Source organism: Phasianus colchicus, chromosome 10 (assembly GCF_987193195.1).
Source record: "Phasianus colchicus chromosome 10, bPhaCol1.hap1.1, whole genome shotgun sequence".
NCBI classification, from domain to species: domain Eukaryota; kingdom Metazoa; phylum Chordata; class Aves; order Galliformes; family Phasianidae; genus Phasianus; species Phasianus colchicus.
Window position 1 is genome coordinate 15,331,039 of NC_143445.1, and position 27,083 is coordinate 15,358,121.

At 44.5% G+C, this 27,083-nt stretch overlaps 1 protein-coding gene across 19 annotated transcripts in view; it reads right to left on the bottom strand.

Annotated features, from left to right (window-relative positions):
- Positions 1-27,083, bottom strand: part of LPP (LIM domain containing preferred translocation partner in lipoma) — a 321,563-nt gene that overhangs the window by 208,027 nt on the left and 86,453 nt on the right. For 17 of the 19 annotated variants that reach the window (XM_031603428.2, XM_090147412.1, XM_031603427.2 and 14 more), the window contains 2 exons: positions 23,406-23,470; positions 2,774-2,975 (listed from right to left, as the gene is read on the bottom strand). In XM_031603428.2, the coding sequence (XP_031459288.2) occupies positions 2,774-2,966 (193 nt within the window). In that variant the 5' untranslated portion in view covers positions 2,967-2,975; positions 23,406-23,470. Of the gene's footprint in view, positions 1-2,773; positions 2,976-23,405; positions 23,471-25,687; positions 25,709-25,959; positions 26,377-27,083 lie in introns of those variants that run through there. The other 2 variants (XM_090147419.1, XM_090147420.1) reach the window with 2 other exon arrangements.

Sequence of the window (27,083 nt, forward strand, 5' to 3'; positions counted from 1 at the left end):
TCACAGAAAAAGAGCACACAGTGATTTAAGCATTGTGATCTGCAGAGGGCTGAGAGGTGGGGGAGCAAAGCATCTCCCTCCCCAAAGTGCCAGGGAGGAAGCCTCAGAAATACAGCACAGCAGCAAGGGACCATATGGACGGAGCAGGGAGCAGATGAGCCCCAGCACACTGCCATGCCAGCAGAGCTCCTGCTTGGCTCTGAGACCCCGGCACAGAAACTCATCCCTGTCTCCAAAGAGAAAGGCTACACCAGGGCAGGAGGTACAGACCCCAGCACAGCAGCATGCCAGGGAAGGAGCATTTGAGGTGAGCAAGGTTAATCCCCCATGAGCTGCTGCGACAGGGAAGACTAGCGCTAAATCCTCCAGAAAGCAAGACCAGACTGCAGCACGTGGAAGTCTGGTCCATAAAAACACAGCTGCAGCAGCTTCTCCAGCTAGCTGGGCAGCAGAAACCCATGCAGCACATTAATCAGGGCTGTGTTCTTATTTATTATTGTTATTACTACTGCAGTCATACCCCAAGGCACCCAAACAGATCCCTGCGACAGCGAGACATGGTCTCTGCTCTGATGAGTTGACAAATCCAGCTCAAAACAAGTCTCAGCAAGGCAGCATGGCAAACAGCAAGGAGGGGGACCAGCACCACCGAGAAAATTGCTCACTTAGCTGGTCTGAACCACGCACGCCTTGACTGCTTCCAGCACATTAAAACGCTCCTGCTTTATAAACTCCTGGCTGTCGCAGCTTTTGTTTTTAACTTGTTTTAACCATTTCTAACTCATTTCAAAGTTCTGTTCTGTCAAACAACAGAGGTCACTGAAGAAACAAGCAGGGAGCCTGGAGGAGAGAACAGAGCCATAAAAAGTGAATGAGACATGGTGGGCTAAAGATTTTTTTGCCTCACCTGCCAGATCCCGGAAGCCTCATGTTCTCAGGGTTATATATGGTCGAGCTAATGGCTTTGCACCAGCTGCTGACACTGACCAGCAGTGTGTCACCTTCTGAAAGTGGATTAGCTTAAGCTGCCGGTACGCTGTCACATCACTAAGCCAATGCCTGATCAAGTATCCACTATCCCTTATTTCTTCCAAGCCTGTCAGATGATGATAGCATCTCTAAAAGTCCAGAATCTGCAGAGGCCCCCCATGAGTTCCCCAAATCTCCCCGTTTCCATCAGACCCAGCAATGTTCACCGTGCTTGCAGGACTGCGTACTCTGTATTGCACAAAAAATGCTGGTGAGGCTCATCTACCTTTCTCAGTCTGCAGTACTGCTTAGAGGATGTCTCCTTCCCCCAGTGCCAAGAAGCAAAGAATTTTTTAGAAGGTTGTTGGGATGTTCCTGAGTCACTTCTAATCAGATCTATAGCAATTAAAGCATCAACAATTAAGGCACAGTGACATTTCTGGCTGACCAACAACAGTTTTCCTGAGGAATCAAAGTGTCATTTTTCATTATCATCTTAAACTGTAGAAGAATTTAAAAAATAAGAATTTCCACTTTACTTGAAAGTGACATTTTCCATCGCAATTCAGAAATGGATTATTTTTACTTTTTTTAATTCCAAATGTCTTTCTCTCCCTCTTCCTCGCTAATGTTTTGTTACTGAAGGCAACAGAACAGGTGCATATGACTGAGTTTTCCCCTCCAACACGTTTTCTTTTTTCGTTCCGAATTCTCTGAAGTTAAGAGCGGCAGAGGAAAAAAAATGAAACACTAGTCAGTCTTTTCCAACTTCCTACTAGATGTCCTTAACTTTAGAAAATTGCTTAAATGAGAGATTTAATATACTGCTCTGTTTTTCTTTCTCCTTTCCATTATCAAGTAGTCTTCCTGCACACACTCTGAAAAGAGTAGAAAAAGGGGAAAAAAATTACAGACAACTTTTGCCTTATTACACTCAATACAAAAGAGGGAAAAGTGAAGATGGTACAAAGAAGAACAGCCAAAACTGAAAATCAAAAGCTGATTTGGCAATTTTCTTGAGTACAATGGAGCCTATACCCAAGTTTATCCCTTCTTCCATGTGTCCACAGAACAGGAACCCAATTCCTACACTTGCTGTTCAACTGCATGAAGAGAGCTGGACTTTAAAAGCAGGAGACAAAGCAAGGCCAGTGCACGGTGACTGGAAAGCTTTTGTTTTACTGACAGAACATCTTCAGAGGCTACTGCAATGGTCACATAAATATCCACATAGTTATGCCACTAATTCATCTCATATTCAAGAGCCTGCCACAGCAGAGGAGAAACAGTAAAACTGAATCACATCAACAGGCAAGAGACGAAACATGTCGAGACCCATCCTGCCAAATCCATCTCTACCCACATCCCCAGCTCATCCCCATGTTTGTAGAGAAGTCCCGTTGTGCTGGTGCAAAAGAAAAACAACATTGAAAACGGTGTTCAAGCTGCAGCTTCTTGGATTGACGTGTTCAGGCAGACACGAAACAAGCAAAACTCCTAGAAAAATATCAGTTTAGGGAAAGGAGACTTGCTTACAATAAAAACAAAAGAACTGCTGTCCCCCTGCTCTCCCCTAGCCCTCCACCATTCAGGAGGATAGCTTGCCAGAGGGCACAAGGTTCTTTCACATTCTTATTGATTGATTTGACCCCACAAACTCATGAACCAAGAGTTTGTCAAACACAGTTTGCGTTTGAGGTCAATATCCCTGCATATGACTTCTGTGCATCCTTCCTGAAAAAAAAAACAAACCAATGAAACAAAACAAAACACAAAACAAACAAACAAAAAAACCCACACTCACCATCACCTCCTGGTTGCTTGTATGGGTTGTACTTTGGCTTGGGGGCAACAACGGGTGCAAACTTCTTTGGCGTCTGTTGGGTGGACACTGAGATGCTGGGAGTCCCAAAGGCATGCGTGGTCTCCATCCTTGCTGTAACACGACCAACAGGCTCGTTGGTACTCTTGGGTGGCAGCCAGGACGGGTGAGACATGGTTCAAATCTGAGAGGAAAAGAAGAACGGCACATACATTAAGAATTCAGGCTGGGGGACTAGCAGTTGTAAACCCTTAGATGAGTTATTAAATTACAACCACAAAACCATTTCATGAGAATTCAGATACAAACTTGTCTTTCTTTGCCCGGCTGGTTGAAATTACCGATCGGTTTGTTTTGGTGTCTGCTATAGTGTTGTTATTTTCCTCTTCAAACTGAAGTTGAGGCAGACCAATGCACCAGAGAAGCCCATCACTCCTATCGCCTGTTCAACAAGACAGTCATAGATTTGACTTCCTCCTGCTAGGATTTGGTGAGTACATTAACGTACAGCAGCGCGGTTGCTCTGGGAACAAGTGCCATTACAGGTGGGCAGACACACACTTCCAAAATATAACCTTTAGCATTTTTCAACATGACATTTATGGCCCCAAATTCCACCGCCTTTCACTTAAACTTTTAAGAAAAAGGATTTCAAAAGCAGCTAATCCTTCTTGATGCCTCCATTTCTGAATGCCCAGATTAAGGTATTTTAAAAGCACGTCAATTTTGAAAAAATGCCAGAATTCCACAACCGCTGACAACCAGGCTCCTTTTAGACATCTCCACTTGTGTAACAGAAAACAAAGGCAGCCCAAACCATTACTTATTTATGAAGATCTTGGCTTCAGTCTCTTAACAGCCTACATCACTTTTGAGAACTGGACTCAGACGCTGCTGAAAATATTTCCCATAAAGAAAATCTGTTCATAATGGGCTGAACCGCAGCAAACAAGCGCTCTCCACCACACACAAGCCATAGCTGTTGGGTAGCAGCAATGGTCCTACAGCAGCATCACGTTACCTCCCTAAGCTGGTTTTGAGCTGCTGTAAGGAAGTGAAGACCCTGCATGGACAAAAGCTACTGCTAATTTTGGAGCCCTCAAGTACCTGTCCATGCTCTGCTTTGTTGTCAGCACACCTCAGGGTTCTGAAAACCAGAGGCAGCTGGGACTCGATCTGGAAAGATTTTTTTACATCAGAAAGCTTGGAAAAGGATTGGTGCAAGAGATAGCACTGGGCCAGGGCAGACACTGCTGTTGCATAAAGGCAGTTCCGGCTGGGCAGTTCCAGTGGGGCAAAGCAAAGGCACCACTGGACTTACAAAGAGAATCTCTAACTGCTGCCTGAGCAGAGGTCCTGGGAGCCTCTGCTGAGTGGCAGCACTGGGATTTACCAATGGGTGCAGACAGTTCTCTGAGGTCAGGTTGGGAAAACAAACGAGGACAGATGAAGGGCGGCCTCTGGCTGGTGGACACCCCCTCAGAGTGAAATCGTTACCAAGCCTCACAGCTCTACAGCTCTCAAACTATTCTGACACAGCTCTGTGGTCACGCACACAGCCATCTATTTGAATGTTTCAAGAGAAGGCATTTCCAAAACTGAAAAGTGTAGCCACATATAGACAGCTAGAAAGGTCAGTGCTTAAAACCTGCAAGCAAGTGCATGACTGATATCATCACCTTTGCCACCTACCATCAAACATGAAGACCAAATATCTTCTCGCTGATAATAAGCAGGAATGCATCTACAACAGCATGTCCCGCTAACCTGGGCATACTCATGGTGCCACAAAACCAACACTTCCATGCACACATGTTCTCAGAAAAAAAGCAACTATCCCCTACATTATACAGAATATTTAGGCAGGAGAAAGGCACATTTGACAACACAGTTAATTCTACCTAGAGGAAAAAAAAGTAGAGACCACGCTTTCTTTCCCCTTTCTCCTAGTCTGAGACCAAATGTTACTGGAAATGTCAGGACCAAGTCACTGGGACTTGGGTGAAGAGCTGGTTTGCCAGCTCATGCTGCCTGGCAAAGCATCTCAGTTCTATAAGCTTTATGGTGGAACAAAATCAGGTGAGTCTTGTATCGAAGAAGCAGATAATGTTTTTGGATATAAGCCAGAGAAAGTCTGATGGACTCTGATATGTACAGCCTTGTCCTAGTGATCTGCTATTAGGCAGTAGTGCTGAGTTAGTGGGGGCAGAGGTGGGGAAGGAGCAAGGTCTCCACGTGGCAATGTGGAGATGTTACCTCCAGCTATCAGCAGTGCTTGTTAAAACTGATGTATACGGTGTGTGCCTCTTCCAGCCCAGTAAGCTTCCTCCAGGCAACAGCCCTCTTACTGGAGGATTCAATTGTACTTAAAGACTGCAAAGAAAAGCCAGTCCTTATGTCTGTCCCAAAACTAGGAGATGGGCAGTTTGTGGTCCTCTTCTACCTCCACTGCTCTTTGTGTGCCAGAGAAACTGCCTCAGCACTTCCCCACCATGCAGTGTGGCTGCTCAAGGTCCCAGGTTTTGCAATCCCTTCAGCTGAAGGATGAGCCCATTGCATTGGACATGTGATACCAGTGAAAGCAACCACTGGGGACAGCATGGAGGGGCTGGCTACAAATGAAGAGTGTGGCAGGAGCACCCTGCAGACAGACAAGCATCCAAGACCAAGGTGCAAGGACAGATCTTACCCTCCCAAACATGGCTGCCAGCTGACCTCACGCTGACAGAGCAGAGCATCATTCTGAAAGCAAGAAGTGAAAGGCAGGTCTGCCCCGCAGGGCTGTAGAGAAAACCAGCCATGAGAGGCAGGATGGACAGCACTCCCACTGCCTGGTACTTCTCGTTACCAACACCAGCCTCACCAGACACAGAAAATGCCATCAAGACACTAAAATTCACCTACCTGGCCACCTCTTCCTCTCACATCATTCAAAAATGTAATGCATAACAATAAATCTCAGGCAACTATCTAGGCTTAAGAGCAAAAGGCAGTGTGGGCGCTCAGCCTTAAGAGTTAAACAGGACACTCTGCTCTCTTACTATATTCAAAGATCGCTGTATCTTGCCCATTGCTACAAGCATCCTGGCAAGTTTTCAGCCCCAGGTTTGCTGTTCATATGAAAGATCATCCCACTGCACAAAGCTCCTTCAGAGCACAGGCGTTACCTCCACACTGATTCAAAGCAAAAAGAAACAGCGCAAACAAGATTATCATCACCCCTTCTGGCAGCTCCCTAGTTTGTCCTTAGCCACCTCCCAGGCAACACGCCTTGGTCCCCTTATGGTCTGCCATGAGGCAGGGATGGGCTGAGTGATGTGTAAACCAGGGCTATCTGCTCCAGCAGCCAGGCCACGCAGTGCTGGGACAGTTGATGACACTGTGGCATCTCACGAATGAGCTTAAAGAGCAGCTCTCTTATGGGCAGTTTGGGAATATAAGACCACACTGCAGTAACTCAGTTGCTAACTGTAGGCTGGCACGCAGCTTCATCTTGGCTACCCTCTAACACATTTGTTTCTGTGGCGGTGGTGTTTTCTAATTGTTTCCCGTTAGCCTTTTCTCTTCCTCTTTCTCCTCCTCTCATTTTCTGTCATGCATTTGCTGTCACTCGTTTTTGCTATATGTGCCTTGACAATGTTTTCAACAAGTTCCCTTTTCCTCATCTGTTCCAGCCCCAGCCTCAATTAAATTTAGCCTAACTACACAAGATCATAAAAAACGAAAATGAATAGATCTCTTTTTAACAGCTGAAGCTGAACTTCTGGGTTTGTTCTGATCTCTCCCCAACACTTTTCTTCTTTTAAGGGCATGTGACTTTGTGCCTAGAGTAAAAGGCCCCAAGTAATGCAATGCAGGGGACTGAATCCTTCTGAAAAAAAGCATGTAATGGAGAATCCATTGCTGCACTCAGTAAACTATATGGGCAAGCAATCAAGCACCAATCTTACGGATTCTTCTTAATGTCTGGCTTAAATTTAGCTAGCTTCACCTCCAAGCACTGGATTTTGTTACATTCCTACCTCCCTTACACATGCAGATCCTCACAGAACACATCCAGGTCTTTGGTGAAATCAAATCACAACATTTAAGTTAAGTATCAATTAAACTCACTGGTTAGAACAGACTTCTCTTGATTCACCCCTATGTATTTACTCTGAATTCTGAATACTCCGAATTTTTCAGCAACCTTTAGTGAGGTGATGGATGCTACCATTTGACCATTTTCTCAAGAATGGAAACTTATCATGGGAAGAGTAATAGGATGAATAACATAAAAGACAAGAACTACACCAACTTCAGCTGTGGCTGCCTGAGGTTCTGTTATCCTTCCTTCCTTGGAAGCATTAGTCATTGCCTACTTTTGGATGTAGAGTATAAGACCAAACTAACCATGATAAATAACATTAAGAGCAAAGAGTAGAATCACACTGCGTAAATAAGGAAAACCCATGTGCTCTGATTCTATCATTAGGATAATCTTAATGCCATTAAGTCCAGAAAAATCCCAACCATAAAGGAACACATGACAGCAGAGGAACTGGAGTCCCATGACGAAACTGCACCATCTAAAATCATCAGACTAGGAATTTCAATAGAGGATAACACCAGAAAGTAATAAAAGCCTGACAAGGTCTATTGTCTGCTTTTTTGTTTGTTTGTTTGCCTGTTTTGTTTTTAAATGTGTGCATAAGTACTTGGGTTATTTTGCTTTTAATCACAGGATGTCACTCACCTTTGAGAAGCAAAAGTAACACGAAAAGGCTCCAGAGTCAATTTAGCCTCATATCAGAAACAACAAAAGGGTAGAGTACCCATTTGTCTATCTAGAAGTTGTTAGTACATTCATCTCTGAGACAGGCTTTTCCACGATTAGACTGTACGCAAATAAATCTTCATTTCATTTTCATATTTATAACACGGACAAAATACTCCTTGGATGTTGATGGACTTTGCCAAGACAGAAGAATTTGTCCCCGAGTTAATTAAGCTAATGCTTCATAGTGGGTAGCAACAGTGCTTAACGTAAAATGAGCAACAACAGTCTGTTCTTCCAGACAGTCTGCTCTGTCTTCAATCCTACTTTTTCCTAATCCGCTAGCTTGGTTCAGATTCTCTGTACCACCCATGCACAGTTACCCTCAGCCTGAGGGCCACAGGGCTGACAAGCCTTGGGAGGTCAGTACCCTGTTTGCAGATACAGAGTGCAGCTGGAAGCTCTCCATGGACTTCTCCCTGGTATTATTAGGGACAGAACCAAGACATCTTCCCGGGATAGAGAGCTCATCTCATGGATTAAAAGAGCCGTGTGTAGAAAGGCAGACTGTCATCTCCCCAGTCTCATTTCTCTTCCATCAACACAACAGGACTTGAAGAGACTTTACTTCATTTTCCAGCTGAGTTCTCATACTGAACCAAGAAGATGCCCTTCCTGAGGCAAACTGTGCCACATTCTGCCCCTTTTGGTGAGAGATGCAATCCAAAAAAAGTGGATGCTTCTAAATTACACTTGTCTTTTTTTCTTTTTTTTTCCTGAAATTCCCACAAGCAGGGCCCAAATGCTGTGCTAAATTACAGTTCTTTGCTTTGTCCTTATCACCTCCACTTCACTAATTAGCCCAAAGCAGTAATCGAGGCTGACCAGAGAGATTTGCTCTTTATAAATTCCTGAAGCTGCTTGTTTCCCTTGGCATCATTCCACTTTGAACGTTAAGTGAATTTATTTCTCCACTTAGGGCCAGTGATCTCTAGCCATGAAGCTTTCCGGCTTCTTGTGGCCTCCAAAAGAGGATATAATGTCAAAATTCTGGTCTCATTAGAGGTCTTTAACCAAACAAAGGAAGCACCATAGCTACTTACAAACTCAGCCCAAGGTCTCTTGGGATGTCTTTCCCATATGGAACTATTTATCTTCATCAATTTTACATCATAGGGGAAATTATGTGATTTGGAGAAACCATGATCCCTTTTAAACTCCCCTAATTCTTGCTGATCTGCACAACATCTCTCAAAATTTAAGACCTGCAATATTAACCAGCCCAAGAAGCTCCCACTCCTCCCTCAGAACCTCCCAGCAGCAAACTGACTCGGGTCCTCAAACATCACATCAGCAACCAGAAGAACTGCAAAGCCACAAGAAAACTCCCAGCATTGGGATTGTTGTATGGGGTTGAACTGACCTGGAGCAGCTAGGAGTTGGCTGAGCCCAGTGATTGCCTTCTTGACCATATGTAAAGACTTAATGCACACAGACTCTAACCCCTCATGGCAGACACGCTCCCTGATACTAAGCTTCTTTGCTTGCATACATTTTGCACCACTTCTGGATGTTTGTTAATGTTTTGCACTGCCATTTACAGCAGGTGTCAGCTGAAGTAAATTTAAACCTTTCTCTCCCCCCAGCACTGGAGTTTCTTCCAATTGCTTAGATCAGGCTGAGTTTTGTATCTTCAGCTCAAATCCCTCAAAATAAAATGAAATCAAAATAAATTGAAGTCTCTACTTCAGTTAAATAGGACTGAAAGCATTCACCAGCTTCCTGCTGTGGGACATCACTAATGTAATCAGAGGAATTAAAGGTGAAAGAAACCCAGTTACAGCACTGTCTGTACTGAATTATTCCTCGAATCATATAATCTAGTATCATCTCACTCTGGTTTAACAGCTTCAATCAATTTTCATGGGATCTTTCAGAATACCAGATTGAAATTCAAAGTCCTCCCTGCTTTGAGCAAAGGCTTGGCCCAGATGACCTCCAGTGATCCCTTCCAAAATCAATTATCAACACTCTTAAGACCCAAGACTTGCAGCAACGGCTTTATCTGAGCTCAAAAGAGTTTGCAGCAATACAGTTCTTGAATATGGTGTGAGCCCTTTCTTCTAAGTAACAAATACTTGGAAAACAACTTTTTCTAGCACGGCTGCACCCAAGCTTCATTTTCTGCCAGCAGATCCACAGTAGTTGGGCATTTGGTTTTTGCTTTACATACTAAGTCACTACAACTTTCACAGTATTAAGCAGACGTAACAGGAAGACAGCAAGTCCGTGGTGGGGATGGCAAGAGATCTGCTAGAAGGATCATTCCTACTGTGCTGCTTGCTGCAGGTTGAAATCAGCAGAGACCAACCCCACACCACTTTCCATCTTACCCCAAAATCCTGCTGCTGGGGCAATGTTGGCATCAAATGAAAACTTCCCCTTTCTTTAAGTTTCTTTCGGTTTGTTTCTCTCACATCAGCTTCAACCATGGGAAAGGTAGAAGGGCAAACTAAACATAAAACTTCTTTTCTTTCCCAATATAATTGCATTAGTAGTTTTGGGATTAGATGCAGTCTATTTGAATTTGACTGCTGCTGCAAAACACGCACATAAAAGCTGATGAACAAGATCTTCCTTTTACAGCCATGTCACATCCTGGTGTTGGATGATAAACTAGGCTCTAAAAACCTAATAAATTGAACTTGACTGGCCCATGTGCATTGAAACAAAGAGATAGTACTGACTCCCTGGAGATACATAGATCTATCTAATCTAATACAACTCTAATGACCACATTACAATTTCACGAGAGAGCAGCTGATTCCTGACTCCTGTGGAATGAGACAGTCCTCAGCAACTCCAAACACAGTTATATTGGACAAAATATTAATCCAAGGCCTCAGCTACCTGTAGTCACAACAAACCCCAAGGCAATAGCAGAGTAGGAAGCAGACCTGACGACCAGTCCAAAATGCTTACTCAAATACAGCAAAGTTTGTGGTTGAACCTTCAGAGCTGAGCCAAGAGGTAGCTCCGAGCTAGAAAAATTTCTTCCAGTCCTTGAGCTTTTCTTCCTGATAACACATGGCCTACATGTTTTTGATGGTGTTGCTGCACCACAAAGGAAAGTTTGAGATGGATGCTTGAGAATTTAATGTATAAGAGAGGAAATATATTAATAGGGACAGCAAAAGAACAGGCAGAACGATGCAGAGAGGTTATTTTTGGGAGTCTCAGACCATGAGCTCCCTTACAGAAATACTGTTTTCCTGCACATCATTTATTCTCAAGATCCTTCTGCCAAAAAAAAAGTCAGCAAGGCACTGTCAAACAATACAGAGTGCATCCAGCCAGTGGGCACACAATTATCAAGAAGATTCCACATATGAAAAAAGATATCAGGACAACATAAAGATGGCAAGGTTAAAGCTTTCAGAGCAAATCCAGGCTGTTTGGATGCTGATGCTGCCTGTAAACAAGAAGGAACAGTGCAGAACTGACATTCAGCTCAGCAGTGAGATATCAACAGGACCCCAGTGGGACCAAATGGGACCGTGGCAGCGTATTGACACACAGATAATTGTATTAGCTTTACAGAGAGCTGTGTGTTTATGCCTCCGCCTGGGGATAAACAGCAGGGATCTGAGCCCAGTAGAGAGGGGAAACTGATACAAAATGAACATGGCAACAGAGCAGAGCTTGAGGCGCAACCCAGCAAGGCTATGTGGGTGCAGGTAAGCTGTGATTTATGGCAGGCTTCCTGCAATGCATTTCTCTTCTCAAATAGATGTGGTTGCAGGAAAAGTCAGCTGCTACCATCCCTGGAAGAGCACAGATCTGCAGTTTGCAATCTACAACCCAAGCTGTCGAGAGGATTTCTGTGAATGGGAGAGGAGCTGCAGCCCAGAACATGGGCACAGCAGAGGTCACGTTCAAGAGGGACGCGAGTATAGAGCCAATGCCACAGCCAACCTTCTTGTGGGCCAACCTCAAGGGGCTAGCAGTACAAGCCAGACTTTGAAACTGTTAAGCCTAAAAATCAGTTAATGAGCAGGAACTGTGTCCAGGAGCAAAATTTTTAATCCCGGGTTTCTTTCCCTCCTGCCTGATTCACTTAACCTTTCCTGACCAGACTCCAAGCTGTCCTGAAGTCACAGCCTCCATTATAACAAATCCTCAGATGCTTTCTCCTCACCCCTGAGCACTGCATTAACCTGTGCCTCATTTTTGGCAGCTTGGCCTTGCAAATAATCAGGGGAAATAGCCTTTTTCCTATGGAAAATCCTATATCCTAATATACGGAAGAGTGATTGCTGCCAGATGGCTGGGAACTGATGCTGCAGAGAGATTGCTAATGGAAGCAAGACAGTTGAGTGCCTGAAAATGGTAGGAAAATAAGTACACATGCTCCTTTGTGCAAAAGGTCAGAAAAAGACTATGTTTTTCTAAGTTTCACAACAACAGGTGATTTGACATTCTCAAGACACCAGCACCATAATGTATTCCTGTCTCTCTTCTGCAACACAAAGGGAAACTAAAGAATCAAAGTGCATTCTTCTTTAAGAAGCTGACAGCCCACAGTACTCTCAAGAAAGAGCGAGCATCTCTGCTGGCTGTTGAGTCTTGCTTTTAGGTAAAGCTTGACTTACCAGTAGATTCATGTCATAGCTTTGTCCTTGAAAATCGCCAAAATGGAGAATCAACTCTAGCGACTTGTTCACACGTTGCACTATTTACCAAGTGAACACATTTTTTTCCAGCTCTCCAGCTGAATCTCCTGATCCACTCTGTACATCTCTAGCACTTTATTTTGTCGTTTGGGCAGAAGTGTCTGGCTCTGACAGGGTTCTCCTAAAGTAATCCAACATGCACTCTGCTTATTTGTAACGATGGCGCACACTAGACTCAAATTTGACCTGGCATCCACGGTATAGTGCAAAGTGTACTGTTCTTTCAAAGAAAGACATCACATAGTAGAATAAAAGGTATTTTTTGAGATGATGCACAAACCTGTGAAGCTTCTGACTGTCCATGGACACATGGATAAGAGAAGTGAAGTGATGTGAGCTACCTCGTGCTATTTGCAGTAAGAACAACGTACAGCCTTTTGAGAAGATGGCTCTTCAAAGAGGGATGTTCTGGAACCATGGGGAAATGAGTCAAGATTATTAAGAACAGAGGCAAGTGTGCTGACACTTTGGAGCACATCAAGATAAAGCGCTCTTTTAGTAACAGGAGGGCATTAGTTCTGCTCTGAATAGAAAGTGGTGACTGAAGACAAGTGGTTGGTATTTGACTTTCGATTCTTCTTTCAAACTCTTCAAACTACTGAGCACCAACTAAGTAAACTTGCTCTTCCACATCAGCTCAGTGCTCGTTCACTCAAGAGCTGCCATGCAAAAAGTTCTGGGAGAGAATTCCCCAGCTGACCCAATCCACAGTGCTAGCAATGAAGCTGACTAACTCAGCCAGGCAGCCACTCTGGCCTTGCAGTGTTGCTGAACGAGTGCATCACATCAAAAAGGTACCTCCAGGAGCTCCGCCACCATGCCATTGGTGCTGTCTGGTTTTAGACAACCACATCAGTCCTTTGTTCCTTTTCCCAGAAATCAGCATGAAGCCTTGTTGTGACAAAAGTATTGAAACTGGACTGGCCATGTTAGTTCCTTAGGATGAAATGGCTCAAACTTGAGTCCTAAGAAAACATTCCAGAGTTTGTCTAGGTTCACTGTGCCTTCTCAGTGAGCATGGAAATGAGGGAGTGGATTGTGACCATGGGGTATTTTTGGAAGAAAGGAAGAAACAAACACCTCAACCATTCCACAAGTACCTTCAACCCCACCAGCCCTTCAGAGGGCCTCATTTCCTCCTGCAGAGCTCACAAACCTGGTGAGCTGCATGAGCATGGCTCTGTCAGCTGAAAAAAGCACAATGAGCTGCACGGGACCAGAATCTGTGCAAAGCATGTCTTGTAGTTTGTCTATCGCCACTCTTTTCTCCTGCAAGTCCAGCCTCATATACTGCAAAATATCTAAGACAAAAGAGAGGACAGCAACAAGAAACCACCTTTGATATTAAAATTATTGCATGTTTCTTTTCTTGGCATCTTGTGGGAGAGAAGATACAAGCCTCTCTTGATGGACTCTCTAAGGTGCTACGGAGACCGAACAACGCAGCTGAGGCACCTGGGCTGTGTGCACATCCCCAAAGCTTTCTTGTTTTTGAGTTAGAAACTGCTGCCTCAGGTCATAAAAACACTATGTTTTGCAATTGTATTGATATGTTCCTGGCACAGAAAAAGAAAATAAACTGTAAATGCAACCAAAAAGGAAACTTGAGCTGCTCTTTGTTTCTGTACGACTTAAAATGCTAAGGGGAAAACCTAAGCAGCAAACAAAATTGATCCATGGAAAGATGCAGTATGGTAGGACCAGTACACAGATAGTATTTTGAAATTAGCTTGAGCTTACGCAGGCATAACCTATGGCTTTGGAGTTTCTACGTTGCTGTCATCAGATCTCCTGCAATGACAGTGCTGGAGACATCCCCCTGAAGAATCACTACTAAGCAAGTCCCTTTTTAAAGCAAGTGACCTCAGAGCCATTCTGGTGAAGCAACCACCAGAGACCAGCTTCACCTGCTCTCTCAGCTAAAGCATAGCCAGCTGTGCTCTCTCTTCTCTGCAGCCCCCTCTAAAATTCATCACTCTTCTGACTTCCAATTGAACTTATGATTTAATGGCTCAACACAATATATTTAATCATGCAAGGAATATAAATGCACACACAAAGATGTGCATACGCACGTGCACAAGGATGGCTGTTTGTGTGGGGTTTTTTGGTGTTGTATCATTTACTCAGGAAACTGGGAAAGGGAAGGAGAATAAGGAGAGAAACCAACAGTTGCTCACATGGATCAACACTTCCAGGCTCTCTCTTTTGCAGCTCATCTCACTCATACTTGTGGTTTCAACATGTGATTCACATTAGGCCCCTCTGCTCGCCATTTGATGGTTCTGCTCAACAGATGTGAATTTATTTAGTCACAGAGCCTGCTCTTTACACTGCCTCTTTGTAGAACAGATGGGCTTTTTTTTTCTTTTCCATTCCTGTTCAGCAGTATTCAGATAATGCTCATACTCCATGCACTGGTTTTCTTCATGATTTTGTATATGTAAAGGTGCAACATGCAAACACACACGTGATCTCACACAGGCAGTAAGGATACATGGCAAGAGGCAAAAGCAGTGATGGGCAATACTGAACTGCAGCTCTAGCATCACCCAGGAAAGCCCAAGACCACAGGAGTCTGAGTTCAGTCCCATACCTTCAGGAAAATCAGTAATGCACAGTTTGCCTAGAAGAGTCCAGAAGACACAGCTCCTCCAATGGTCCATCCCAAAGCATGGCTCCCCAGCAAAAGTGCTGGTGGAAGGGAAAGCTGAACGGGAAGCTCCTGAAACATTCATGGGGACATAAAACCATGTGCATCTCCTGGGACTCTGCAGCATGGTGAAATAGCCTGGAAAAGCCATTCGCTCCCTGTGTGGGCATTCTTCTTGCTGCACTGAGAGTGCCTTTGGCACTGGATGAAGCAGAACTGCACAAAGGCCCTCTCGGAGCAGAATAAGACTGCCCACATGAGAAGTACGCTTGGAATAGCTATTGCACTTCAAATTCACACCCTGGCTTTGTTTTGCAACGCTTCCCCTGTGCAGAAAGGCCCTAGGCATCAGATTCAATTTCTGCCTGTATTATCAAGAGCTGAGGACTGCTTCCATCTGCAAGCAGGACATGGCCAATGAGAGGCCAAAGTATGATCTGAGGGGAGAAAGGTGAAATCCACCATTCCTTCGTGCTCTCCTGTATGCAGATGTGCCTTGATATTGCTTTAATAACTGAGCCCCCATGACTTCATCCCAGCAAGTGGCCTTGCTTGAGGGTAAATGATCTCTGCCTTACCACAGAAATCAAGCAGAGGATGTGTACACAGGGCACACACAAATGGCATGCCCACACCTGTGCATGGATTTAATTCCTTTCCAAAGACTTCAGTCCTATCCCTTGGCCACAGCTTTGCCCTTCATGCATTGCCCACCTGTTTCAAAGATGACCTCAGTTTCTAGGAGAAACTACTTGGGACATGTATAAACATGGGTGGGGGAGGAGGGGAAGAGCTTAAAATGTTTGTTGTTTTGTTGTTGTTTTTTTCTGGAGAATGAGACTGAAGGTTTCAGAAGGGAAGCAAAAGTGGAATTCTGCACTTGAAAGGCACCCAGGGCACAGCTATTAACACCCACCTCCCCCTGTGGCCCTAAAGCTAAGCATTTACAAGTGCAAGAAGTAAGAATGGCTTTCATTTTAGGGGCAGTGGGCTTACAACCAGGCACCTTTAAAGACCAGAAGGTATTACGCAGTAAAATATTTCCAACAGGAGAAGACTGGTACAGAGAAGAAAAGCTGAGCCCTTGCAGGACTACAGGCACTCCAGCTACAAAACAACTCATGAGATATAATTTTCATTCCTATTAATGACCTTGCTATCCAAATACTGCGGATGGATCATACAGCAGCATTTCACTTCAGTGCATCTTAAGAAAAAAGCAACAAAGCAAAAACACAGCGAAAGAGGGACCTTCATGAGCATAAAACAGATTTGTGCATCCAATTCTCAGAGGCTGGTTTCCTAACCTTCATTACGAGCCTCCAATAACTTTCTCTGAGAAGCAAAACCATGCACTTGCTTTATTCCACTCAAACAAAACCAAAGCAGACCCACTTTGCCCCACCCGCAGAGCTGGGGCAGGACCAAGTGGTGTGACAGGCTGGTAGGCATGGTGAGAATGGGTTGATGGTTGAAATAGCTGATGATAGTGGTCTTTTCTAACTTAAATGATTCTATGATCTTCCTACCTGCCACTCTCCTCCAGCATTTTCCCTTCCCTGCCACCTCCACTCCCTTCAGCCCCTGAAGCAAACAGATGAGCGATGGAGATGTATGTTTGCAGGGCAGGCTTAGAACTAACAGGGAACGGAGCTAACTCAGCTGGCAAGGACTCATGATGGAAAGCAGTGAGCTGTTCTGAAGAAAATTAAGAAAACATTTTGAATGCTCTCCTAAAAGGGAACAAATAGGTCCAACACTCCAACAAAAGGGGATTTTTTGCATCTCTGAATGATAGTGCTCCACTTCTATGGCCTGCGGCTGCTTTGAAAATTCAACACTATTTCTCTGAAGAATTTTCTTGGACAAGCTTTATGGGTTTGATCAGTTAACTATTTTTTAATGCTAATTCACCCCAGTGATATTTGTCCTCCTTTTCCCCACATGCACAGAAGCACAGACACAGACAAACACTACACAAAAGCAAACAGTGCCCAGACAGACAGGAACAGTCACATCCAGAGCCAGCAACCAAACACCAACTTTGTTCTATAGCACCCTTCTAGCAATCCAAAATCCTTTGGCCCACTATGGAAATTTAGGCATTAAACATTGGTGGCCACCAGGTACCATGTCCATGATGTGATCTGGTCACAGCTATTCTCACTCAAGTGAAAAATTAAAATTATATCCTCCAAAAGCTGCAATGATAAGTGTGGCTGGAAGGCCTTAACTTCATTACTACCAAGCCCAAAAAGCTGACCAAGTGCTGCTCCACCCTCCAGCTGAATAAACGAAGGCATAGATATAATGATTTTCTTAAGTGTATGGAGCAAAGAGATAAACTGAACCAAGAATAGGACTGGAGCCTCCTGCCTGCCATCATCTTACTGGAATTGCTCTCACCTTCCCCACAAACTCAGCTTTACAACCTGAGTGTGATGCTGAGAAAACTCTATTTACAGTCTGAGCATCCAAATGTTCCTGCTAATTTAGAGCAGATCAGTTCAACTGTGTACTAGGAACCCAAACCTATATGCCATTATCTGCCCTATTAGCTGCTTCACTGTGAAATCCTACTACATGTATAGCAGTTACTGCATTAAAGGGAAAGCAGAGTAAGGGACAGTCCCTGCTCTGTATTGCCTTTGGTCCTCGAGTTGCTATCTAACTTTGCTCTCTGTCTTTGGGTAGCAGATTCAGGCAGTATTTCCTATGGCAGAGAATTACACAGGCTGATTACTCTCTGTGGAAAAGCAAAGAAACCCTGGAAGCAATTTTCTGTCTCAATTGTTCCCAGAGCAAGGGAACAATTTTTCAGCCCTCTTCCTATTTTCTGCTCAATGCCATGCAGACTCAGAGTGCAGAACTCATCTTGCTGCTGTCCTGTAAACACTTAGTCGGGTGAAGCTTCACACACAAGCAGGCCTGAAGGCTTCAACCTGCATCAGCCTTGAACTTGGCCGCAAAGTCTGTATAAGTCAGAAAGAATGAAAGGAGGTAGGTGTGATAGCCAGCAACTCCATGAAATGGTCAGCCCTAGGTAGGAGCAAGCTTACTCCACAGCACCATACCTTGTGGCTCCAGTACAATTCTCAAACCCAGCTCTTTCAAAATTCATGACTAATTTTTCAAAGAAGGTCGTGAAAGAGCAGCTAGAACTGAGAAACATGAATTACAGGCAGGATCCACACAAAGGAAGATTATTTTCTGAAACTAGAAATTTCATTAGCATGAAAAAACATTTTTGGTGGGAAAAATACAACACTTAAAATAAAAAGTCTAAATGTCCAAGGTTTGTTTGTTTGCTTTTTTAATCAAGATCTGAAAGCAACCACGTAGAACAGCCATCCTGAGGCTGACAATATTTCCAGTTTCCAAAACGCCCACATAGACTACAAACTCAAGAGACCAGCATGATGCTGTGTTCCAGCACCCAGGCATATCAGGGAGTCCCAGCCTACTGCAGTTTGCTGCAATTTGGCAAAAGGCTGTGGGACAGGGCTGGGATAAACCACTGCTCTGCACCAATCCCAGCGTGCTGCAGCAAGGACTCCAAACGTAGATTTTTCAGCACTTTGACAACAAGTGCCTTCACACATGTACACACCCACACTTAGAATGATTCAATCAAAACCCTATTTTCCTTACAAAGGAGTTTTGATAGAAAACGTTCTATTTGCCCTAGTCAATTTGGCTAAAGCATCAGTCAAAATGTTTTCTGGAATTGACACCGTTGGTGGCAGAGCAGGCGAACAAGCTCTGAGATAATCTGCCTCCAAAGGCGGGTACTGACCTTTCAGTTGCATTATTTTTCTCGTTTAAAATAAAGGTAACTTTTAAAATAGTGTTACTTTTCTGCTGATGCTGCTGGAAGACGTGGAGCAAACAGGGCTGTGTCCCTGATACAGAATCTCATGGCCAATCTTAATATCGCTTAATTTTCAAATGAGGAATTTGGTAGTAAACAACCTTTCCGTTGTACACAAACATTTTTAATTTCATGCCCTGCTAATCATACATCTGTTAGAGTTCCTCTTCCATCCATTGCTGTAGCGATAATAAAAGAAAAAACTCATGCTACGAATGTGGTTTGCCTAAAATGAAAACTGCATAATAATCGATTTCCTTCAGTGGGATGAGGGAGAGCAGCAAGAAGCAGAATTTACCCAATGAAGGTAACAGAAATACAGTTTCATGCCAACTGGTGGCCCCGTTCCCCAGCTGAGGGGTGGGTTACCACATTTCACGGGCACTGCTGCCACAGCCACCACTCCTGTTTGATTTTGAGCCTTTTCTGCACTGCTGATACATGACTTTCACCTTTTTTAGATTCCTCCTATGCCCATAGCCATGTTGAGCCAACTCCAGGTCAGAAATGCTGCCCCTGTGGGAGTTACAGAATGAAAGAGCACTGGGAATCCACTTGGTGCCCCAGGTAACACGACACAAAGACATAGGGGCAGAGGCACAGGGCTCTGCTATGTCTGGATGGCCTCCAGCCCTCCTAACAGCATCCCCTCCCAAGGTTGGTTTCCAAAGAACAGTTATCTATGTAAACTCCGCTTCATTGTCATCAAGAAACCCAGTTGTTTGAGTAATCTCCTCAACTGCACCCCACGTGCACGTTACAGCCATATATCACAACCAAAGCATCCCAGCCTCCCGGACACAGCAGGCTTGGGGCAGCCATTGGGAAACATGGTGAGGGGATCCAAATCTGCCTGTACCACCTTCAGGACTAGGTGACCACAGTCAGCATCAGAACACATACTGATACATCTTATCATCAATACGCAAAAGCATTCAGCTCTGGGTTTCTCAGACCTCTAATCAAAGTGTATTCAATCAAATAACCCTACCAGAATTACCAGTGAAAAGGGATGGGAAGGAATAAAAAAGACTTTGTTGAGCAAAAGTACTCCAAGACACATTTGATGTAATAGTCATATGATTAACAAACTGTCATATCAAAGTTTCCTGCAAAGTAGGAACACTCTGACAGTTCATATTTTAAAAACTGACATTTTGATTCATTACTGTAAATAGCACTCTGTATTAAATATTGTGACAAGGCATACAGTGTATTTTTTGAGCTCTGTAACATTTAGGAAGTACTGGGTTTTTGAAAAAACAAAAAAAAAAACCAAAAAAAAAAAGAACACGTGGAATATCAAATGCAGTTAAAGAAGAACTCCAAGAACGCTTCTAGAGGAGAGGATCATTTCTTCTGAGATAACCTATGTCCCTGCCACCATCTCAAGCACTGCTGGGAACATGGCCCACAAGGATCTTAATGTACTGTTTGCATAATAAAATAGGGAATTGTCTCACGGAACAAAAGAGCTATAAGAAAAGTGGCTATATTAAATAATGTAAAATTACTCAATAGCAAATCATCCCGAAGCTGGCATTAGGAAAAGAATGCTAAAAGGAGCTGAATTGCCACTCAGACCATCTGCGAGCGCAGGATGACAAGCAAAACAAAGCTATGTTCAAATGACTGCCCAAATGTGCATCTCACTCATCCCATCAGTCTCTACAGGTTTTTGCCCCTTCCTTTGTCCACATCTCTCATGCCAGGTGAGGAGATGGGCAAAAATGAGGTCTGGGGACACATCAGCTCATGGGTCCCTTCCTTGACTGTCCAGCACAACCAACAACAGCATGCTGGATTCATAAGCAATGCAAATGTTTTGCATTTCATCAAAAGCAAGACAGGTGATGGAGAAATTAAAAGCAAGCCCCAGCTAATGCCGAATGGCCTGCCAGAGCAGCAGGAGAAAACCTGAAGCTGCCTAGCCCTTTTGCAAGATGCTCAGGTGTTATTACGACTGCAGTCAAGGGCTTTAGAAAGAAAAATGGTTACCGTTACTGTTTCTTACAGCTGGCTGCAAGTGGAGCTCTGGGCTCAGTCTACTGTGAAAGAATGGATATGCTGTCATAAACAGAGCAGAGAGCCCGGACTGGGCCATGGCAGAGCAGTCACGCGCACTGAAGATGGATCACGATGCTGCTTTAACATGGGGCTGCTCCAGCACAGCCTGCCTTTCCCCAGGAGCAGCCACATACCACTCATGTGCTGGAAATCTTGTGGATGGGTATGCATGCCAGCAAGAGTGGTAGTAGTAGTGGTCTAGCCAGACATCCAAAGCATATTGGCACTGCTATAATTTGTCCATTCACCATTATGTTTTCCTGAAAACACCCATATGCTTTTCCTGCAGTTCCCATATGCTTTTGCAAAGAGAAACAAAAACATTTTCTTAGTTGCGAGCGATTGATCGCCGCATATTTTGCAGAAGTCAAATAGAAAAACAACAACAAAAACGCAGTCAGCTGCTTCCCCCTCCCTTTCCTCTCTGTTCATGGAGGGAACTGTGAAGAGCAGGAAAAATTTCAGCCCACAGCAAAACACACAGCTCATTTTTTCGCACTGCAAGATATTCTAGGAATTACAGGAGGAATCTTCATTAAAAACAAGCTATCAAAGATCTGGCAGCCGGTGGCATTCCAGACAGTAATTCAGTGTTGGGTGTTTGTCTGCTAGCTCAGGTCCTCGCAGAGGGAGCCCAGCACATTAGGTAACAGCCCACAGGAATCCAGGCTCCTGGAGCAGCACATTAACCCAGCCTGGGGAATGCTGCCATAAGGAGGTTACAGCCTTTCTCATCCTAATTTGATGCCAAATCTATCGCTGAGGCCCCCTGCCACGTGCTTCCGTGCTGCCAATGTAAATCCCAAGGCAGCGAGCAGGCAGGAGGCTGGGTTCAGCCCGGAGCAGGCGTGTGGGTGTACAAGTATGTGTGTGTCAGGGCTGGAGTGTGTGGGAACCAGGCCTCTCCGCTCAGACTCATTAGGGAACGCGGTGGACCCGGGGCCAACGTTCAAAGAGCGAAACATTTCTCTGGAGATAGATTAGCGTATGTTCTTCTTTACATAAATAAAATTAAAGAGAGAATCGTAATACGGACAAATCAATTAACTTCTGAAATGCCAAGGGCACCAAATGTAATAGCAGAGGAGATGGGAAGAGCTTCATTACGGAGACACTGAAACACTGTACAGCCTTTCTTCCTTGGAAAAGAAATTCAGTTGTTGCTGCATGAAGTTCTGATTTTAGCCTTGTTTTTCTCCATTGCTACCTGAACATCACTGCTTCCTTACCCAAATGGCCACAGACATACCTACATATTGAGACAACCCCAGGCGAGGACAGAAGAGCATGGGAACATATCTGAAGACTGTGAAGATACCTGGGGGCAGATGCCCAAGGACTACTGCAGTGCTTGACACTGCAGCATGAGCCTTCTATGGGGTAGAGTCTGGGGCTGACCTTTTTTTTTTTTACAGGACACCTTTCTACCAGCATAAAGACATTCAGCGATGCAGTCCGATGCTCTCCAGCACTCAAGCAAATTTAACCAGAAACGTTCTTTCCAAAGTTAGGGTTTCCTACAGTGATCTAATCTCTCACAAAGCCTAATGAGAAGCTGGATGCAATAGGCCAAGAGCCCAATTTTCCACTGGAACAAAGCTGAAAAAACAGTCAAGAGAAGAGAAATCAATCTCTTCAGCAGGGTACACAGTAAAAAAAAAAAAAAAAACACAACACAATTTGTCGGAGACAGCCTGCTTGGCAAGATACGTTTTATGATATGTTTTTATTCTGAGAGGAGTTGTGAGCACCTGCATGTCTGACTTCACAATTCACAAATATATTAATGCTGTTCCTTAAGCTTTCAGTAGAGAGCAAACTGAACGCCATCTCATTTAGTCAACAGTTTACAAGGGTGGGCTTCTCCCTAGATTTCATATGTACAGCAACACATTGGGTCTATTAAACTTAGCTGGGAAAGCTGCTGCAGAGAGAGTGAGAATAGCAGAAGTGCTGCCATTAATCTTCAATAACCCAGCAACTGGGAAGACCAGGCCTTGAACCAAATTCTGTTCTCTTGCTATTAATCTCCTGTCCTCTGCTTATTAATCCTTTGTCTGTCTTCTTCCTTCAACATTTATTAATGCCCCCAACTGTTCACAGTAAACAGGATGCTGAGATCTCATCTCTAGCTGGCCATAATTTACAAGAGAGAAAAAAAGTAACAACAACAAAAAAGCAAGAAGGGGGTGAAAAGAAGGAAGGAAGGATGTGGATTGTGTTACTGAAAGGGCAGAATGAAAAGACACTACCATTTAATGACACAGCAGGGTAAAGAAGAAGCACCATCGATCTGACCTGGAGGTTCACCCTCACTATGTTTTAATCATCACATCACAGGTCCAGACCCAGGCCTAGAAATAGTACAGCCACCTCGAGTCTCTTGATTTCATGGCCCCCACCACCACAGGCTCTGGAGAGTTGCCTGTCATTTGCTGAATGACCAGATCACACCTGGCAAATGCAGTCTCAGGGTCTTCACGCTCTGCCCAAACTCAGCTGCTTGCAAAGGCCCCGAGATGAGACCCACTCACCTGGAAGCACAGCAGCCCCGTCAGGCACCGAGACGGACGTACAGACAGCTTCTTCCCAGGGACCTCTGCAGATGGAAACAGAAAGGTCAGAATTAACCTTTTTGCAGAAAGTAAAGCAAGCTGGCAGTGACACATCACAAAGAAAACAACCCTGGAAGGGCCCATAAGCCAGCCACCCTCCCTTGCAGAGCGGACCACAACTGTTTTTCCTCTGATACAACTCTGTGTCAGTCTGTCCCCAGTTTGATCCATATAAGGGCTTTTCACACATTGGCAAGACAAATCAAATCTGAGCGAACACCAGAGTAATAGAGTAACTGAGGTTTATTTGTCTTAAATCAAGACAGAGCTGGTGAAAGGCACTGACGTAAGGGCTCCAGGTAACACCATCTCTTTCAAAGCCTGGCCAGACATGCTTCTACCTGCTGTGCTTCAAAGGCCTCTTCTTCCTGCTACGGTCAGTGTGACTCACCCACAGTGCTGCCTGTGCCGTGTGGGCACCAAGAAGAGCTAAAGGGAGGTGGGATGCACTAAACACACATCAGCTGTGGCCAAACCCTGCCTCCACCTGCTTCCCTCTGGGTGCCTCCAAAGCAAAAGGGAAAAGTCAGGTTTTCCAGGTAACCACCTGCTGTGCTTAACCAGCAGCCTTTCATACTTCCAGTACCTTGATAGCTGCGCCTACTCTTGTGTTTGCCATTTCCTTTCATCTCCATCCCAGATGGAAACATTGGCAACAGTCAGCGATGACCCAGTGCACCTCTGCCCCTCTCCCCATTGCCGTGGGGACCAGAGCAGCTCCTGCCTGCCCCATGCTCCCAAACACAATGCCCTGTCCTTGCAGCAGAGCCAGGTCTAGCTGGGAGCAGTTTCACCCTCCTGGGCAGCTGGAGAAAGGGGGGCAAGGGATGAAGAACAGCAGCGGCTGCTTCAGACCCTCCTGAAGCACATGGAAATCCACTGAGGAGCTGCTTCCTCTGACGCTGTCTATTCCTTTCATATTTGCCATGACAAATAATTCATGTTAACATTTTTTCAAGCGCTGTAACCCCATATCAAGTAACAGCAAAGAGACAGACAGGTGTCCTGACCACAGAGGCAGCATATGTGAACAGTTTGGAATTTACTATTATTATTTCATAAAGGGGGAAACAAATCCTACAGACTTTTCTGTGCATGATACATTTTCTGCTCTGTTTGATGTTGCTTTCAAGCTGAAGACTTCAAATAGCTAACCCTAACCTATGCCTCAAGCCTGCTTTAAACTAATGCCCCTTATGTGACCAGAAATGAATGCATGGTGAATCACTAACCCCACACACAGTCGGCTGATGAGCGGTGGCCCATGCCTTCCATGCCTCCCAAGCACTGCATGGCCGTGAACACATTGAGATAATTCAGCCTGGTAATTCAGCACGACCAGTTCTGTGTTTCTGGAGCTCGAAAGCACAAGCTCCAAGCCAACTGCCCAGCCACACAAATTCAGAGCAGAGGAAAACATAACTACCGGGGTTTTCTGCAAAGCACAAACACATAACCTGCAGAGGCTGCACTTCCACTCTCTGCCTGCCTTTGGGAGATGCTTAAAAGAAGCTGCATTTTAATTACTAGTCCAATCAAGGGAATCTAAACTTGACAGCAAGGTAAAGGGCTAACCCAAAGTTACAGATGTAGGTGTATATGGGGCCCAGCTCTTTGCTTCTTTGTTGACATTCTGGCTTTCAGAAATTAAATTAAAATCCCATTTAACTTCAGAGAGATTGCAACTCGCATCTACAGTGCTGCTGAAACCTCAGTTGAGAGAACTCCACTGAAATCGATGGAGTCATTCAGATTTTCTCTGGTTACAGACCTGTAGGCCAATAAACATTAGCGTTCATCCAACCTCCAGCTAAATACTGTCTACTAGAAGACCATTATCTTTATCATTGATTTGGATAACTTATTTAAAGCATGCTTGAAGACTCATTAGCATCTTTGGGTTTTGGTGGTTCTATTTGTAGTGTTAAGCCCCAGCAGCTATTAAACACTTGAAAACAGCATGTTAGCAGTTTACAAACAGAGCTGGAGATATATTGTTTTCTGTTTTTCATTGGGAAATTGGTAAAGTGAAAGAAGCAAAGAAAATATAGAGAAAAAATGAAAATGAGCTGTGCGTACCCACTGAAAAAAGATCATCCAAGTTATTTGATAGATTTGATAGAAGTTAAAAAGAAATACAGGGATGAGAAGAGGAAAATCATAGCAGGAAAACCCAACCCTCTCCTCCTTTTGAGCCTTACCACATTGCGTCACACCTGGTACATACAAGGTGCACCCCAGGGAAGGGCAGTTTCACTGGCAGCAGCAGCTGGGTTTAGGTTGGGCTCCTCTCCCTTAAGCCTTTCTGAACACCTGCAGTACAGCCTCCCAGCAGTGGGCTCAAGCTGAGCACACTCCCAGCAGCAGATGGATGCTGCCAGCACGTCTTACAGCTCTCTCCAAGGGTGGATGCTACCAACCATCACTGCATCCCTACCGTGGGCATAAGATCTTTTTGTTTAAACCAGCTCACCAAAGTGAATTGGTTCCCTTGGGCACAAGGCCACCCTTGTAACTGAGCTCCTGGTCAGTGTTGTGTTGCTATAGCTTTGCTGAAGAAGGAGAATCTTGTTGGTTTGTTTGGCTTTCAGTTGCCCTGCCCACGTTCCACTGCCAAGCATAAGATACAAGCCAAGCTTCAGACAGGGAGAAGTGGAAGAGGCATTGAAACATGCTGCCCAGGGAGGTGGTGGAGTCACCACCCCTGGAGGTGTTCAAGCAAAGGGCAGATGTCACAATGAGTGACATAGTCTAGAGTGGTCACACGCATGGGGGAGATGGTTGGACTAGATGATCTTAGTGATCTTCCCAATGTTAATGATTCTACAACTCTAGGAGTCTTACCCAACAACCTAATGAAAAATTGTCAGGTTAAACCACAACTTTGGGAAGGACAAAAATAAAAGGTATAAATTACAGTAGTAGTAATATTTTGATAAATCAAACAAACCAGCAAATCAAGGACAAAACGAGGGATATGGAGAAGCGGTCTCGGTCTCTGCTACTGCTTCAATGGCACAGAGCAGCTCCAAGCCACAACCAAGCCTCAGGTGCTATAAGCAAACCAGAGAAGCCTACCAACAACACAGAGCAAGCACAGCCCTTCTGTACTCTTGGCTCCTGAACCCTGAGAGCAACTCATGCAGCATGGCACACAGGGAGAGGGTGCCCAGCAGAGCTGCTCCCACAGCAGCAGTGGGCAATTCCTTCCCTGTCTGTTGAGGACCCATCACAGCAGCTCCCTGTTTGACAAAGCCTTATTTCCACCTTTCCCTACTCCTATGCAGCAGCTTCTCAGACAGACCAAAGAGAAAGTCAGGCACTGCTCAAATAAGCACCTGGATCTACAAACAACAGATTAAATTCTCAAGCTACAAAACTATGTTTTAGCAAAAGTGCAATTGGACTCCGTGTACTTGTTACATTTCTAAATATACTCTGGTTGTCAAGACAACAAAGAGACTGATGGATCTCTAAAGCGTACTGTATCTATTTAATTGTCAGCATTTCAAACTGACTCGAGGAGGGGAAAAAAATGCTGCGTGATAAGTCTAATCGTCATGGTTACCACTGGCTAACCCCATAATAAAAATATAT